An 18078-nucleotide genomic window follows, 5' to 3' on the forward strand; every position below is an offset into this window, starting at 1 on the left:
CTGAAGCAGAAGAAGTTCGCAAGTGCCGGTCGGCCGACTCCTGAGATTTTCGAATTCGAATTTCAGACCGAAGTCTTCTATAAAGCTAAGTACCCCATTGGGGAAACTTTTCTTGCCTCAGAACGAGGTCAGAATTGTATTTCTTGTGGGAAGCAAATACCGCATAAGGATTTTCATTCTTATTGCATACCTTGCCTAGGCCCAGACCACGACGTCACTTCTTGTCGGTTTTGTGCTAGGTTTAATAAGCGTACTATTAAAAGACACTTTGATTTCGCACGACACTACTTCGGTAGGAAATTTAACTACAACATGCCGTCGGCGCACCCGACTACCGGCGTGCACAAAAAACGCAGGGATAAGGACAGGCAGCCCAGGCCTAAGCCAGATTCTGAGGCCTCGGCTGATCCGGTTCTCCGGTCCTCAGTGAGGCTCCGACGCAGCCCCTGACTACCGCAGATCTGGAACCCGAGACCGCTACGGATATTTTGACGGAATGTACTAGGCCAATGCAGCCTTTTACTTCAGGCCCTTCCGATGACTTTGCTTCAAAAGACGTCGGTGCTACAGAAATGCCATCAGTTTCTGAGGGCGTTTTCAGACCGACGGCTGTCACCATTAAAATGTTTTCTAAGTCGAAGACTCCTTCTAAAACTAAAAGGACTGCACTTCAGTCTCCTGTTCAAGGCCCTATGCCTAAGAAACAGATGCTCAAAATGGCTGAAGATTTGATTTCTTTAATCAGGGGTTCACAGCCCCCTCCTGACAAAAGGCCTAGACAAGAGGAAGATTTTCCTTCCTCTGAGCAAATGTCCATTTCTTCAGACTCCTCTGAGGACCAAGACTATTCCTTCTCTCCTTATGAAGATTCTGATGCTGAGGACTCTATTCCCTCAGCTTCTCCTCCTGAAGACTACTCCTTGGGGAAACTTTACACACTATGAGGGAACACTTTCACTGGGAAGGTCAGGACTACTCTGATTCAAAGAAAAGGCTCAGAGAGTTTCTTTTACTCCCCCAACACAGACCTCTTGCCATCCCACCAGTTTTGGACATTGTGGATGATGTCTATTTAGAATCCAGTTTCAACCCAGACTCTCTACCTGACAGATACTGCAGAGTGCCTGATTCCCACAAATTTCTTTACAAAAGCCCAGTAGCTGACCCAGAGACTATCTCCCAGGGTCCCAAGGGGGCTAAGGCTTCTATGGCTAAAAACCCAGTACCTTCTGAGAGGGATTCCAGAGCACTAGACAGGTGGGGGAAAAAGGTTTACACCTCAGCCACACTAGCTATGATGGCACTGAATTGTCAATTTCATATGCTTAAGTATCAGCAATTTCTAATCTCTCAGTTAAAGCAAAGAATAACCACTCTCCCTCAACAATCTGAAAGAAGTACAGGATCTGTTGCATGCCACTGAGCAGGTGGGCAAACATACCTTACAATGTGGGTTTGATTCTTTGGAGGCCTCCTGCAGAGCAGCTGTCACTGGGTCTGTTATACGTAGGCATGCTTGGTTAAAGGAACAAACTCTGCCTGATCATGTTAAAGCAAAACTACTAGATGCTCCCTTATAGCAGGATTTTCTTTTTGGAGTTAAAGCAGAAGAAGTTTTAAAGAAAATGGAAGATAAGGCAAAATCTATGCAGACAGTCAAAGATTTCCTACAAGTACAACCCCCTCGCTTCAGCAGAAACTGGCCAACAAAAAATTGGTCCTTTCCAGCCTCTGACAGACCACAGAGAGGTAAATACAGACGCCCAAGGGGCAGAGGACAACCACAAACCCAGTATAAACCTCGCCAATGGAGCACTACAACACAGAAGGGAGGAGAAGACAGGTCTCAATCCACCAGAAGGCAAACTCAATGACTTGCACCTCATCTGGCCAAGCAATACTCTCTTGGCAGCCCCCTTGGGGGGGGGGGGGGACTCGCACTTTTTGCAGACAACTGGCAGATAGTCACAAAGGACAAATGGGTCCTAGACATAATTTTACGAGGATACAGATTCCACTTTCACACCTTGCCAATGAAAAGAGGAATGCCAAACCTGCCACAAAATCAATGGGCAGAGGCACAAAAGCAAATTACAGCTCTCATGGACATGAGAGCCATTCAACTGGTACCTACTTGAGAGCAAGGCCAAGGATTTTACTCAAGACTATTTCTAGTGCCCAGAAAGGACAATGCCTGGAGGCCAATTCTGGACCTTTCAGTTCTAAACACTTACTTACAACTACCCATATTTAAGATGCTAACACTACAGCAGCTACTTCCCATGTTGGGCAAGGAAGCATGGCTAGTAATGTTGGACCTCAAGGAGGCATACCTGCATGTCCCTATCAGACAACGTTGCAGAAGATGCCTCCGTTTCATTGCAGGTTCAACCCATTACCAATTCTCTGCACTGCCCTTTGGCTTATCTACTGCGCCCAGAGTTTTCACAAAATGCCTGGCACCAGTAATTGCATACTGCAGACAAAGAAGAATTCAAATATATCCATACCTGGACGACTGCCTCATCCAAGCAGAAAGCAAAGACATACTCTTACATCATCTGGCCTTTGTAAAGCATCTACTAAACTGCCTGGGGTACACAGTAAACGAAAAGAAGTCAAAACTAGTACCCTCACAAAAAATGACATTCCTGGGTGCCAGCTTGAGTACAATGGCCCAGAAGGCTCATCTTATGCCAGACAAGCAACTACAACTGACTCAATATTTCAAGACAATGGCAACAAAGACCCAATTAACTGCAAGAAAAATTCTGCAGGCTTTGGGCTTCATGGCATCTTGCATACTAATAATACCATTTGCAAAGCTGCATATGAGGAAATTACAGTGGTACCTAAAAAGCGTATGGTCTCAACACAGCCACAGCTTGGACACAATGATATCTCTCATTCTTTGCCTACAACAGGAATTTCTATGGTGGTCACAGGCATGTCACCTCAACAAGGGTCAGCTTTTCACCTTGCCCCCAGCCAGGCAGACTATCACAACAGATGCTTCAGACTACGCCTGGGGGGCACACATGGCAGGACAATGCATTCAAGGCCTATGGACTGCAGATCAAAGAAATCTGCACATAAATCAAAAGGAGATGCTAGCTGTACAGAAAGCTCTGACAGCCTTCAAGGATCTATTGCATCCAGGACAACTTGCAATAAAGACTGACAACACCACAGTAATGTGGTACATAAACAAACAAGGGGGTACACATTCCTACCCTCTATGCAGGCAAGCAATGATCTTATGGAACACAGCTCTGGCCTACCAAGTCCAGTTACAAGCTCAATTCCTGCCAGGACAGAAGAACACATTGGCAGACGACCTCAGCAGAAACATCAAAGATCCCCACGAGTGGAAACTAGATCCACAAATATTTGCAATGATAACTCAAAAATGGGGCCTTCCAAACATAGACCTGTTTGCCAGTCCTCAAAACTACCAACTGACAACATTTTGTACAAGGACCTTCCACCATCAAGCTTGGAAAGTGGACTCTCTTTCTCAGTTGGAAAAACCTGACAGCTTATGCCTTCCCTCCATTACCTCTCCTCACAAAGGTTTTTTTGAAGGTCAAAAAGGAGAGACCACGACTGATTCTCATAGCCCCAGACTGGCCATGCCAGCACTGGTACCCGCTATTGAAAAATATGGCCCACCATGGATATTGCCTCAAATACCCCATTTGCTCATACAACAAAACAAACAGATTCTTCACAGCCAGCTCAAAACTTTAAATCTGGCTGCATGGCAAAACGTCCAACCAGCTCCTCTTCCACAAGCAGTTCTGGATGTTATTCTAGAAGCCAGGAGGCCAAGCACCAGGAAGGCTTATTCGGACAAATGGAAAAGGTTTTGTGCCTGGAACCAAGCTAAAGGCCAAGACACAATTCAGCCTCACATGCCTCACATTCTACAGTATTTAGCTGAGATGTTGCACAAAGGACTTTCCTTTTCCTCCATTAAAATCCATGCTTCAGCTATTTCAGCTCACTACAACACGGATCCACCTTTATTTTCACATCCTCTTCTAAGGCAGTTCCTCAGAGGGGCAAAAAACATTAGACCGCCCAGGAGAGCTCCTACACCAACATGGGACCTCAACTTTGTTCTGGAAAAACTAACACTACCTCCCTTTGAACCAGCTTTCTCTGCAGATCTACAGTTCCTATCATGGAAGACTGCCCTGCTCCTAGCAATAACTTCAGCTAGGAGAGTCTCGGAGCTACAGGCTCTATTGGCAGTGGAACCTTTCCTCATTTTTCATCAAGACAGAGTTTCTCTACGAACTAATCCTTCCTTCATGCCTAAGGTGGTTTCCAGTGTAGCTTTGAATCAAACCATCCACTTACCCACCTTCTTCCCCAATCCACAGAACAAAGGTGAGAGACTCCTGCATTCCTTGGACATTCACAGGCAGCTTCGTTACTACTTGGACAAAACTAAGGCTTTCAGAAAAACTGACCAGCTCTTTGTATTCTATGCTACAGCTTCTCAAGGGAAGGCTATATGTAAGCAAACCATTTCTAAATGGATAGGTCATTGCATACGTTTCTGCTATACCCATCATGGGAAACCAGTTCCTGCTACCATTAGATCCCACTCTACCAGGGCAACAGCTACCTCTACAGCCTTTCTCAGGGGGGTTCCAACCAAGGAAATTTTAGAAGCTGCAACTTGGAGTTCAGTACACACCTTTACCAAACACTATCACTTACCTCTTTACTCTAAGTCCAGGGCAGGCTTCGCCACTGCAGTTCTGCAGGGCCTTATTGCCTCCACTAACCCTCTATGATACCACCCCCTACCTTAGCTTTGGGATTCAACCCAAGTGTGACGACTGCAGCAGGGTAACATGATGAACATAGAACATAGTACAGTTTTGTACCTACCATAAATGTAGATGTTCAAGTGTTCACCCTGCTGCAGTCCAGGTTACCCTCCCTCCATCCCCTCTGATCTTCTGGAAAAATCTCTTCTATGCCTTACTGATGTATTTGCTTATAGCTGAAGGGATTTTGTGTTTGTGCAGTGTTCACTCCATTTGGTACTAATTCTGACCACCTTTTTGGGGGCACCTGACATCTGGGGCAAGAAAAACTGAAGAAAATGGCGTTGGTTGCATTATATATACCCCTGGCGCACTGACGTCAGGGAAGAGGCGACAGCAACCGACGCCGGACCAAGACTTTGGAATTCCGGCCGACTGCGGGACCGCCTGACGACAGGATAACCCAAGTGTGATGACTGCAGCAGGGTGAACACTTGAACATCTACATTTATGGTAGGTACAAAACTGTACTTTATCACTGCCACCCGAACCCCTTATCAGCTACTTTAAGGCCCTTAAAGGGTTTCCAGCCCTACTGTATAATGTTACTATTAATCCAAATGGTAGTTTGACCAAAAGCAAGGCTATTAGGAGTGGCCTGCACAGTGTCACCAAATAGATATGCAAGTACTCTGAGCTTAAATATGTCTCACAAATATCAGCTGCAAAGATAGATTTAAATGTATTTAATAATAAATAAAAGAACAGGAGAATACTGCATATGTCTTCACAGTTACATCAGAGTTCAAAATCACAGGAAATATTTAAAACAATATTGCAGGACAGTCTCAAATACAGAAAACATCTAAACTAATATTTACTGTATTCCTTACTTAATCTAAAAGTAATTACTGTACCCTAGTTAACTCACTTACAGCAAGGAAAGACAGATGTGGTGAGTGGATATTTCCAGCTGATGCTGCCAGGTCAAATACAAAATGCACAGTCACGCTCCTAGAGTTCTTAAATTCATATCAGGTATTACTACTGGGATACTTGCAGCATGACATCACTTTTTGTCACCTGACTTTCCCAGTTGAAAACCCCCCATTGCTAGAAACTGCCAGCATGTAGCATCTCCCTGTAAAAAATACATAGTCCTTAGATCTTTGCAGCTGCTGGAAGATGTAAAACAATAAAACACTTACAAAATAATGCAGAAGCCTTCCTAGTTTTAGACATCCTGTCTCCTTGCTGTACTGAAACTGAAAGATAACATCTCTTTTATGGCGAAGTTATAAAACAATTTCAACTGTTTTATTGAAGTTTTGCAAGTTAACCTTCTATGCGCCATTTCCCACTGTTAAAACGTATACACTTACACAATTACAGTAGTTTATATACATTTCTGTTCTTTTCCAGTAGGGTACGCTGTGGATACATCTTTAAGCTCAGTACTGTACAAACCCTTTTCACACACACTGTACCAGCAGTTTGATATAAACATAACATATAGTTTTAATACATTTGTAACACCAGCATATGAATTGTGTTGACATTCACAACTGACATATAGTTATTTACAAAATTCTAGGTAGCTGGCTGGCAGTCTTTCCTTCTGTCACACTTCTGTATAAGTCATATTGATATTCACAAATGACATATAATTATTTACAAAATCCAGCTTGCTGGGCTGGCAGTATTTGCTTTTGTGACAGCTGTACTGCCCCAGACGCAACGTACAATGAAAAAAGAGGAGTAGCCCACCACAGACCAAGTAAGAACAGCATTAAAGATAATGAAGTTAGGAAAACCAGCAGGCTTAGATGAGGTCACAGCAGATATGTTAAAGCTGTTGGGTGAGATGGGGAGAAATAACAGTATGGAGAGAAAGGTGTATCCCAGATGACTGGAGTATAAGCATGCTAGTACCAGTGTTCAAGAACAAAGGATGCATTCACAGCTGTGGGCAATATAGAGGTATCAGACTCCTATTTCATTGCATGAAACTTCTGGATAGGGTGGCTGACAAACGAATATGCAGAGCTGTAGAAAGTAAGATGGGAGATGAGAAATTCGGATTCAGATCAGGATGCAGCACAACTGACCCATTGTTTGCCATGGGACAGATAATTGAGGAGAAGCCAGAGATGAGGAAAGAGTCCAGCTGGGCTTTCCTGGACTCGGAGAAAGCATTTGACAAGGTTTCAAGCAAGCTGATTTGGACAGTCCTGTGGTGGTTTGAATTCCCAGAAACATTGGTAGAATTAGTGCAGGCTATGTACAAGGACCCAGTTATTCAAGTCCGAACAGTGTTCGGTCTCACAGAGGGATTCCCACTAAGACTGGGATTGCATCAGGGTTCAAGTCTGAGCCCAGTGCTGTTCACACAGGTGATGTACTACATTAGCAAATGGTTCAGAGGGGACAGATCAAGAAAGTGGCTTTATGCAGTTGATGTGGCATTGTAGGCAGACACTGAGAGCTAGACTTTCAGCAAAGGATATGGGGAATGGAATACAAAACTGATGGTACATGGGATGAAACTGAGTACAGATAAGACAGTTGTAATGGCAGCAAATGGGAGAAATCAAAAGAAGATGAGAATTAAGATAGATGGGAAAATAATAAACATGTTAACAGGCTCATGTTTCTGGAAGGGGTGGTTGAGGAGAAGGGTAGTCTGAATGAGGAGGCCAAAGCTAGAATCAGAGAGACTGCAGCCAACTGGCACAGTGTGTCTGGGTAGTGTATGACAGAAGATTGCCAAAGAAGCTGAAAGGTTAGGTGTACAAAACAATAGTGCAACAAATACTACTGTATAGTACAGAAACCTAGGTAGTAAAGACAGAGCAGTTGAGGAAGCTAGAGGTGATGGGGATGAAGTGCCTGGGACAGGTGGTAGGGTGCAAACTGGGAAAATGAAAAAAAATGAGTTAAACAGATCAGAAGCTAAAGTAGTTCCAATAGCAGAAAAGATCAAAGAGAACAGATTACAGTGGTTGTGCAGAAAAGCAGAAGACAATCTGGTGAAGTTGATTTGGCACAGACTGGTAGAAGGCAAGAGGAAATGAGGGCATCCAGCAAAGAGGTGAATGGATTTTCTGAGAGAAGACCTAACACAGTCAGGCATGAGTGTCAAAGAAGGTAGAAGAATGGCATTGAATCGAGAGAGATAGCGATAGTTGGCATGACATCCCAACCCCAAGTCGAAAATGGGAAAAAGGGTGTTGATGAGGATGATGATGAAGACCAGCTGTCTGTTTGTTTCTTGCCAAGTAAACCGGGGTTGTTTGTATTTAAGCAGACAGTATCAAAGTGGTTAGCTAGTTACACTTTTGGCAGTATGATTGGAATGGAAAAAATATTTCAAGAGCAGGTTATGGTACATTTAACAAGGCCAACAGCTACTACTGCAGCTGTTTTCAGAAATGTTTTAGCTCAAAGTATATGTGAGGCAGCTACCAGGGCATCTTATTTATGGCCTTTTCTAGACATCTATGCTCCCTTCCCTAGATCTGTGGCTAGTTCTTTTACTGCTGTAGTACCCTTCCCACATATTGTAAGTGATAACTACAGCAATACGTAGTACTGTAGCAGTGAGCTTATGATTAACATAATACAGTTCTATGTGCATACTGGCCATAAATGTTGAGATACTAGTTTCAGAATAGAATCTTTCTTACCAAACCCTTTTTATCGATGATAACTATGATGCTGTTTTCCGGAGACAACTTTTATGCTAATTTAGAGGCAGCCCTGCCTTTCAATTTCTGTATGCTCACTGGTTGCTGACCACCTCAGTAACCAAAACAGAACTGAAGAAAATGTCAACACTTCTCCCTTTATACCATGTGTCCTTCTGATGCCTGTGCAATGGGAAAGGTTAGCCCTTGCAGAGAGGATGTCTAAGAGCCCAGGAAGTCATGACATATGATTAGAAAGCTGGCTAGCCTACTTTTCTTTGTGCTATGATTGATATTGCAGCAGTGATCTTACTTACTGAAACACCTGTGGTTAAGGTCAACATATTTAAACAGCTATGTTTGTCTCCATTACAACTTGTCATCATCCAAGGTCTAAAGAAGAAGCTGGGCCATAGAACAGACTCAACTCTTCACCTGATACAAAAAAAAATATTTTCAGAAGTTGGCTGTAAGCACACAGCTAAGTCCCCAATTATCCACTGTGGGACCCATTGTTTCCCAGGTGCCTTTAAGAGATGCCAGAGACCGTCTAGATTTCGGACTAGTATCTCAGGCTTCTGAAAGTCCTTGTGTTTTAGAAGAAACATCAGCTGTTGAGCACCTGAATGCTTGTGTTTGATAATGCATCTGCTGCCTGGGCACCTGAGAAATGAGTGCCAGAGCCCCAGAGTCCGATTCCTTTGCATGTTTTTCTCTTTCCTTACAGGTTTGCTGTTGTGTAAATGTATATTCAAAAGAAATATATTGGTCGTGGTACATGTTTTCAGCACTTGACAGACCCCCAAAAAAAAAGTGTGTGTGTGTGTGTGTGTGTGTGTGTGTGTGTGTGCATCAAACTATTTGACTGAGTTAAAAACACCTAAATGTCGACATCAGTGTCGACAGCAAAAGGTTGACAGGACACTATGCACATGAAAGGAATACTCTTGCTTCATGCAAAAACAACTGCAAAAAGAAAGTAGTAAAAACACGTGCCCACCCCCTCCACACACACGTCTTTGCTAACTGTGTATACTAACTCTGAGATCACACAGTCCCTGGGTAAAGGACATATTCCCCAACTCCAGAGATTTGTTGATCTTTTATACTTGTCAGTCATAGTGTGTCAGCAAAATAATGTTGACATTTAGGAGTTTTGACTAACTTAATTGCCTCCATATATATGTCAAAGCTTTAGTCTTATGCACTAATTACCAGATGAAGAAAACTTCCAAGGTGACCAACATTTTCCAGAAAGTGCATTATTAAATGTGGCTATATGTTGTGCCTAAGTTACAGCTGCTAGCACTGGTGGTGTTCTTGGTAGCTATGCATATGTTCACACTTGGTTATTTGGGTTGTTTAATACTGAAATGGGCTTGTCATTTTGCCCTTTGCTCCAGGGTTACTGGTAGAAAAGGGCATATATAAAGCAGGAGGTCAAACAACCTTTTCATTAGTAATATCCATATACTCTGGTAACTTAACTCACAAGTCCTGGCCTTCGTACGGAAAGCAAGCAAGACAACAGTATGGGTAGAAAAGACTGTATTAAAAGAAGTGACAAAGATGGACGGCTTAGCAGCAAAAATACTTGACCATCAGCAAAAAGAACCCACTTCCCCAAGCCAACTGACATCCACGGAGTCCTGGTAATTCCTGCCACTGTTTATGAGGGAGGCTTTACCTTTTTGCCAACCAGTGGATTTACAATCCCACTGACTCTTTGGTGTTTTAGATGATATCATCAGGATATAGAGAGTTCTTCATAAAATTAGTTCCAAGCCCCATTCCATCTACTCTAAGAATTTGTCTTCATCTGGCCTTTCCTTTGCTTTGATATTTACTAGATAAGAGGGCATATCACCCAGTACCTGTATACACAGCAAGGGATTTTTTTATTTTTATTCATTGCACCTTGTTTTGACAAAGATGCACATCTGTTCTCAGCCTCCTAGACCAGATTCACTTGGAAGTCTAAGGTACTGGCATACACTATTTACTCCTCTTGTGGATTCAGAATGCTTTTGTTGTTGCTGTGGATATACCAGTTGTCTTCCTTTATATGCCCATTTAGAAAGTCCATACACTGTTTCTGAGAATTCATTTGAGGAAATTCAGTTCCTTGTCACTAGGTTCTCTGCTGAGTGTTTACCAGAATATTTGGGTTTGGTGTTTGGCAGTTGGCATAGAGGATTGTCTATGAGCTGTAGTTCCTGTGGTACAGAGTTTGAGACTTTCAGCCCTCACTTACCTGCTGTGTGATGTTTAGTAAATAAATCTTTTAACCAGATATTTCTCTCTGGTCTCCCCAAAGTGGGACTGTGTGTCCAGTAGGCCTAGAATATCAAACCTCTGCAAGTTTGCTTTGATTCCATTTTGCAGTACAGCACGTCAAAAATCTTAAAGATGATGTGCACTCTGCTTGTGTGGTTATGTACAACTGTCAGAGAGAGGGAGAGTACTTCATCTTAAAAGCACACAGAAGTCTGTTGTTTCTTAACCTTCTCAAAACATAAACATGTACTAACACAGCTGGTTAGTGTGCACAAAATATTCAAATGATTGCCATTTTAAAAAGTTAGAAAAATTATTTTTTATTTTAAAAAGTCTTCTTCATAAAACTGCCAACATATTCCTATGTGCAATTCAGTTTTAGAAAATGCCTTTATATGTATGCCTCATAATGTTCTTTGGAGGTAAGTTTAGTGTGTTTGTTTCATTCAGATATGCCATTACAGCGGATTTTTATGTATCAGTACAGTTTTTCATCACCAGCAGCCCTAGCCAGTAGAGTGCATCTCAACTTTCCCTCCTTACTACTTCTGTGTCTGTGTGCCACCCTACCTCTTTTGCCATGCTAGACATATTTTCCTTTCAGTCTACAGTGGTGATATATGGATGTCATTATGGCTTTGGGATACTTTTTTGATATCTAAACTCAGGCGTGACCTTGAGTGCAGTGTACCTTGATAGGCTGTTTTTGTATATTTTATCAAACCCTCAACTGAGGGCACTGTGAGGCTGTTGAGGTCTGCACAGATAAGTTTAGACAGCAGCAATGCAGTCCACCAATCTCTGCTAATGAAGTGCCTCACTGGAAAAAATTCTGGGATGAGAGCTGGCTATTAATTGCCCGTTCTCACTGGCTGACTATTGGAGTCTCCAGGGGATTTTTGTTTATTTGCCAAACAATATTAAAGCAATTTTGGTTTGTTCAAAAAAGATGAATATCACAATCAATGAAATACAAACGATTGCTCTCCCTGGAACCAATATGGCAACTCCACAGTCATGCAACAGTGGAGAAAAGTACAACTACAGTTAGGGTTGCCACCTTTCCAAATGCCCAAAGTGGGACATTTGTGCTACAAACATCAGATTTTGCAGGGCAAAACATACCCACGGCCAGTACAAAGGACAGAACTTCAGTGTTTTGCCTGAATAAAAGTTTATTCTTGTAGCATTTTAGTTCCTTATTCTGTTTCTTATAACATTTAGGTGTTTCAGATACAGAATAACTGTTTAATGCAACTATTACATAAAATATAGAAAATAATTTTGTCCTAAAATCTCAGGACATTTGCCATTCTTTCACATTTTTTGCAGGACACAACTGCCCAAAGAGGGACTGTCCCTCGCAAAGTGGGACAGGTGGTAACCCTAACTACAGTGATTGCTAAAAGTAGTCTTCAGTGTTTTATATTCACATGAGTACAGTTCACCTAAGTATCATCCAATGAATTTACTGGCTCCCATCTCCAGGGCAGTGATGAGCTCCATCTTCCAGTACTGTAGTCTGTACTAAAGGTATGTATGTATGTCCTGGTGGGGTCACCATTTATAGCAGAAGGACTAGAAATTGCCTCCAATGCTTAAGTTAGTAAGTTCCTTTAGTGCTTAAAGGAGCTGGTGTTTACTTCACAATTATTGGCATAGTTTTAAAAGGTGAGCATAATGACCCCTTGAATGTTTATATTTGAAATGTTTGCCTTATCCTACAAAATTCTGTGGATTTAAATGTTGTAACTCAGTAACTGGGTTTGAAATACTGACATACATCAATGTTTTTTCATTCAGTTCTAGAGTGTATGCATTTTCACATGCTGTCACTGTTTTAAAAGAACGTGAAAAAATGTGAAACAAATTGTTCATTTTGCATTTACATTCAAGAGGGGAGACTCTTTTTACTGCCCATATTTAAAGAAACATATTAAGACTAATGCAGGCGGAGACTGCAACTCTGTACAAGTTCTTTATAGGGCTAGTTGCACTGGATGTGATGCATTTTGTGTGGCAAAGACTATTAATAAACGGAAACAAAGGATGTGGGGTCATCTATCTGAGATCCGGTCTAAATGTAGAAACAATACCCTGGCCAGACACCTTCAACTGCACAGAAGACATGCTGGGCTTAAATTTCAAATATTTGATCACATAGACCTCACTGAACTTGAAGGAGACATGCCAAACACTTTAGAAAAACTAAGGCTGAACTAAGGCTGAACTCTTTAAGAAAGCCTGGACTAAACTATTATGCTCACTGAAAAGTTTACTAGAGCTAAGAAAGTTGCCCCATTGTTTACAAGACTGAAAGTGTTAACTTTATTTATTTGTTATTGGCAATTATTAATTTTATTAACTATTAACTGTGTAAATGTAATTTTAAAATTTAATATTATGGTAGTGGCTTATTAATTTTCTTTTAGCAGATACATTGGTATACAAATATTTACCTGTTTATAATCATTTTTGAATACTTAAATGTTTATTCTAATTATAAAATCCAACAAGTGTAGAAAGGAGCGACGCTGATCTCTTTGGCACAAAAACCAAAAACTGTATTGTAACAGAGTATTCAAGTCCCAAACAAAAGTGGTAATCCAGTAATGTCCAAGCAAGTGAACCACAAACACTAGTGGCTTAAAATCTTTATTCCATCAGATAAGCGCTTTTGCTGCTAAGAGCTTCTTCAGATCTATTGAATGGTACACAAGTTAAAATTCCCCAGTATATATATGGGTGTAACAAAAGAAACAATTGACACAATTAAAAGGGAAATGTTAAGAATCTCATATACTTGGCAATACTAAAAAATGTAGGTATATGAGTGTAAGTGTTTATATCTAACATTCAAGGGTGAATAAAAATGAATAAATAGTATAATACACATATATATAAAAAAGACAAATAAATCAAAAAATGTAAAAAGTTAGGTATGCTAAAATATCATGTCATGGGCTGCAGGAAAAATCCTACTTACATCTAAATACTGAAAGCATTTGTAAGTTCCTTAATTAATGACATTAGTAGTCAAACTGAAAGTAAGGAAAGTGACTGGATTGTCCGATTAAGAGCTGACAGTGGGTTAGGCCTGAATGAGAGAGCCTCCATTAAACCCAGGTTGAGGAGACGCAGGAATATAAAATGATTATATTCACACATTTTTGCTGCACTTAAGTGTATATGCTCTGACTGAATAATTAAGGCACTTACAAATGCTTTCAGTATTTAGATGTAAGTAGGATTTTTCCTGCAGCCCATGGCATGATATTTTAGCATACCTAAATTTTACATTTTTTTATTTATTTGTCTTTTTTATATATATGTGTATTATACTATTTATTCATTTTTATTCACCCTTGAATGTTAGATATAAACACTTACACTCATATACCTACATTTTTTAGTATTGCCAAGTATATGAGATTCTTAACATTTCCCTTTTAATTGTGTCAATTGTGTTAATTGTTTCTTTTGTTACACCCATATATATACTGGGGAATTTTAACTTGTGTACCATTCAATAGATCTGAAGAAGCTCTTAGCAGCGAAAGCTCTTATCTGATGGAATAAAGATTTTAAGCCACTAGTGTTTGTGGTTCACTTGCTTGGACATTACTGGATTACCACTTTTGTTTGGGACTTGAATACTCTGTTACAATACAGTTTTTGGTTTTTGTGCAAAAGAGATCAGCGTCGCTCCTTTCTACACTTGTTGGATTTTTTAAATTTGCTTTTTTGAATAGGAGCGTTTACCTGGCAGGAGGTTGTACCCTTTTTCATTTATTCTAATTATATTTTCGTTTTGTACTTTTATTAGAATCAGGGCATATTCATAAGACACTTTCTCATATTTTTTATAACTCGGACTTTTGATTATGGTAGAACCGCATTGGAGCTGTATGTGCACATTCTGCAGATGTCATGACATTTTATTAATTCTTGTTTATAATGTTTTAGTGCAAACATGGACAGCTTTAATAGCTACACTCATATTAGTGAGAGGTTGAATACTATGTATTTTAGCTGGCTGAGGTAGATTAACTTCTGAATATTTTAAATGGTAGACTAATGTTAATTTTTTTTTTAAACAAACAGCTAGATTCCATATAGCACATGCATGATTTCCGTGACAATTTAGCCTTTTTAGCTTACAACTTTTTAATGCACAGTGTTCGAGTTTAACTAGAAACATATTGAGTATTAGTGGCAGATATGCTACATGTTTACATTGGCTCCAGTATTATAACATTCACAAATTTTAAACTGGGTCCTGTTTACACATTTTTTCCTAAGGTTTGCAGACCTGAAGGAATATCACTTCTGTGAGCATGAGTGACTGTTTTTCCTGCTAGATTTTTTAATATATATTTTTTATAGATTTCTGAGTGCATTTTACTTTAAAATTCTTTTAATAGATTTTTCATTTGAGATGAATAGACTTTTGCGCGTGTGTATGTGTGTATATATAGATGTATATATAGATGTATATATAGATATATATATAGTCTCAAGTGTTTGGTAGGTTTTTATTTAGGATTTGTTTTTTGTACTGCGTTTTCTTAAATAATATGCATTTCTTTTAGTCCAACAAAATGTAATGTTATATATTGTTATTTAACTTTTAATTGTTAGTTACATTTGCGGGTAGCCGCAGTGGTGCAGCGGTTAGCGTTGTCGCCTCACAGCAAGAGGTTCTCCTGTTCAATTCTTGGCTAGAGCACTTTCTGTGTGGAGTCTGCATGTCCTCCCCACGGTCAAGTGACGTCCAAAGACATGCAGGTAGGTGCGTGCATGAATGGGTGTTCCTTATTTGAAGGTTGGGTGTTGGGTTGGCAACTCGGCACTGTAAAAATCCACTGCCAATCATTAGCGGACCGGAGTTCCGCTGTGGCGACCCCTAACCGGGAAAAGAAGAAAGACTTTTTTTTACTTTTCCCACTAAACACACAAACCTGAAGAAGTTCTAATAGATGAAAACTGATCTATGTTAAAAATGTTTCAAAATGTTTCTGAATGTTAGTAGAAGAGATTTCTAAGAAATTTTGAAGGCCATGTTAACTTTTTTTCTTTTTTGATACTGCAATAAAATGCTTTCAGGAAGTTTTAGCAATTATTAATGTGTAATTTTTAGTTTAGTTTAGTTTTACACATCCTGGAATCACAGAGCTTGAAGTAGGGCAGCACTGTGTCGAATATCACAGTCATGTTTGGGGAACAGGTATTTAGCAAGTAAACATGCTAATTGTCTTTTACAACCCAGCTACCTTAGTAAACCACTCCCATGCTTTTAAACATGTTTAAACAGGTATATAAATGGGATGGTGAATTTTTACACTTTATTCTGTTTTTGCGTGTTTTTAATAAAGAAGATTTGACTTGAACTAGCTTGTGCTTCCCTACTTTCATTAGTGGATTTATACTTTGGAAAGTTCTTAAAGAAAGTATTTCTATCACTCATTATTAGGTGGGATATTCACAATATGTTTTTATTAGGTGCCTGAACTCTAGAGAATCTTGGATCTTCCACATAGAGAAGTTTCCTCATTATTTGTTTAATTACTTTTCCAGGCAGCAGTACAGCCTGCATTGTAGTCTTGGACAGGAGGAGTCACTGTTTACACACTGCTAATCTTGGAGACTCTGGATTTTTGGTGGTCCGAGGAGGAGAGGTTGTACATCGTTCAGATGAGCAACAACATTACTTCAACACCCCCTTTCAGTTATCTATAGCACCTCCAGAAGCAGAAGGAGTTGTCTTTAGTGACAGGTGAGTTTAGGTTATTTGGCTGCTCACACATGTAGCAGGTGTTTCATCCATTGTATGCTTCCTTTGTTTGCTGATAATTGTGGAGTATTTACAAGAAATATTAAAATATTGAAGGTTATAATTAATAATACAATCTCTGAAGCTCATTGATTCAGTGTGACTTAAGCTTATTTTCTGTAGAGTTGTGGGACTGAAACAGAAATTTCACGTGACTTGTTGGTAGTAGTATAGTGAATTCACATAAAGTATGGTCTGAAATGGACTGTAGTGTATAGTTTTGGAGTCCTTTGGTGTAGCTTTTGATCTGATGTTGTCAGTCTTCATTCCATCCATGACAGATGGGTTCAGTTCTGATATAGGAACCGACTCGCTGTTATTACAGCTCGGGCCAGCCAAAAAGTCTTGAGCTTCACCTCTACCCAGAATCCCTCTCTCTGACTTACCTGAGATCTCATTTGCCACTTTCCAAAATGATCGTGTTTACCTGATACTCTCGCACGTTTGTGGGATTAGATAACATTTTTTGTCTTTCATATTTCTGTTTCTTCATCTCCACCTCCCTTGTTACACTTTGTGTAATCTTTGTATCATCTCTGATACTCCTTTTCCTTTACACTATTGTGTGATCCCCAGCTGTCATTGTTTATAGTTCCCTGTCTCTGTCTCTCTCTGTCAGTAGTCTTTCCCCTCCTCATACACATTTGTGTACCTCTTTATTTATCATTGTTCATAGTTGTCTCCTTATTCTTCCTTGTTACATAAAAAAAATATATATATATATATATATTTCCCTTTCTTCCTGTTAAGTTTTTCCTTGTTCTGTCCCTCTGACATGGCTGACAAGAGTAAGGTCCCTTCTGGTTTCAAAAAGTGACAGAAGTGTGGTCATAAAATTCCTTCTTCCGACTTTCATTCTTTGTGTTTATTGTCTTGGCCTCTTCCATTTACAGGAAGATTGTAGTATCTGCCACACCTTCATCAATAGGGCTTTAGTAGAGAGGCGCAACAAGTTAATTTTAAAAGGACTCTTACCATCAGCCTTTGGAGAAGCTTTATCCATTGCAGACAAAGCAAAGACAGATATTTCTTCTCCTTCCTCTTCATCCGTCTGTTGACAAATCTAAAAAGAGAAGTCAATCGGTTCCAACCTCCCTTTTGGTTCCAAAGGCTGAAAAGTCGAAGACCTTGGTTCCAAAAGTTCCCTCGGAACCAAATGTTTCTGCTACTGACACTCTGGTGTCAGCAATTTCCATTTTGGCATCAATTACAATTTTGAGTCTTTCCACGGTGAAGGCCTCAACTCAAGAACTGGCTTCTATATCCCCACCTAAGACTTTTGTGCCTAGAACATCTTACTCTCCTTCAATAGATCCCTTTGCTGGTGAACTACCTGAAGTGTTTTTGCAGAGGCCTAAGTCTCCTTCCACTTTGTCGATCTGCTCCACCAAAAGCCTTTCAGAATTCAATGTGGAGAGGCTAGTGAATAAGAGTTTGTGAGCTAGAGGGCTTTCAGGCCCACCTTTGGTACCAGTTCCTTCTGGTCTTGGTACCGAAA

At 40.2% G+C, this 18078-nt stretch overlaps 1 protein-coding gene across 3 annotated transcripts in view; it reads left to right on the forward strand.

The window, feature by feature from the left end:
* PPTC7 (protein phosphatase targeting COQ7) overlaps nucleotides 1-18078 on the forward strand; it is a 374331-nt gene that overhangs the window by 122582 nt on the left and 233671 nt on the right. For all 3 annotated transcript variants that reach the window (XM_044068637.1, XM_044068639.1, XM_044068638.1), the window contains exon 3: nucleotides 16325-16523. In XM_044068637.1, coding sequence (XP_043924572.1) covers nucleotides 16325-16523 — 199 coding nt within the window. The remainder of the gene's footprint in view (nucleotides 1-16324; nucleotides 16524-18078) is intronic.

This window comes from Protopterus annectens, chromosome 4.part0, assembly GCF_019279795.1.
Source record: "Protopterus annectens isolate FY-2018-M chromosome 4.part0, PAN1.0, whole genome shotgun sequence".
Classification (NCBI taxonomy): Eukaryota; Metazoa; Chordata; order Ceratodontiformes; family Protopteridae; genus Protopterus; species Protopterus annectens.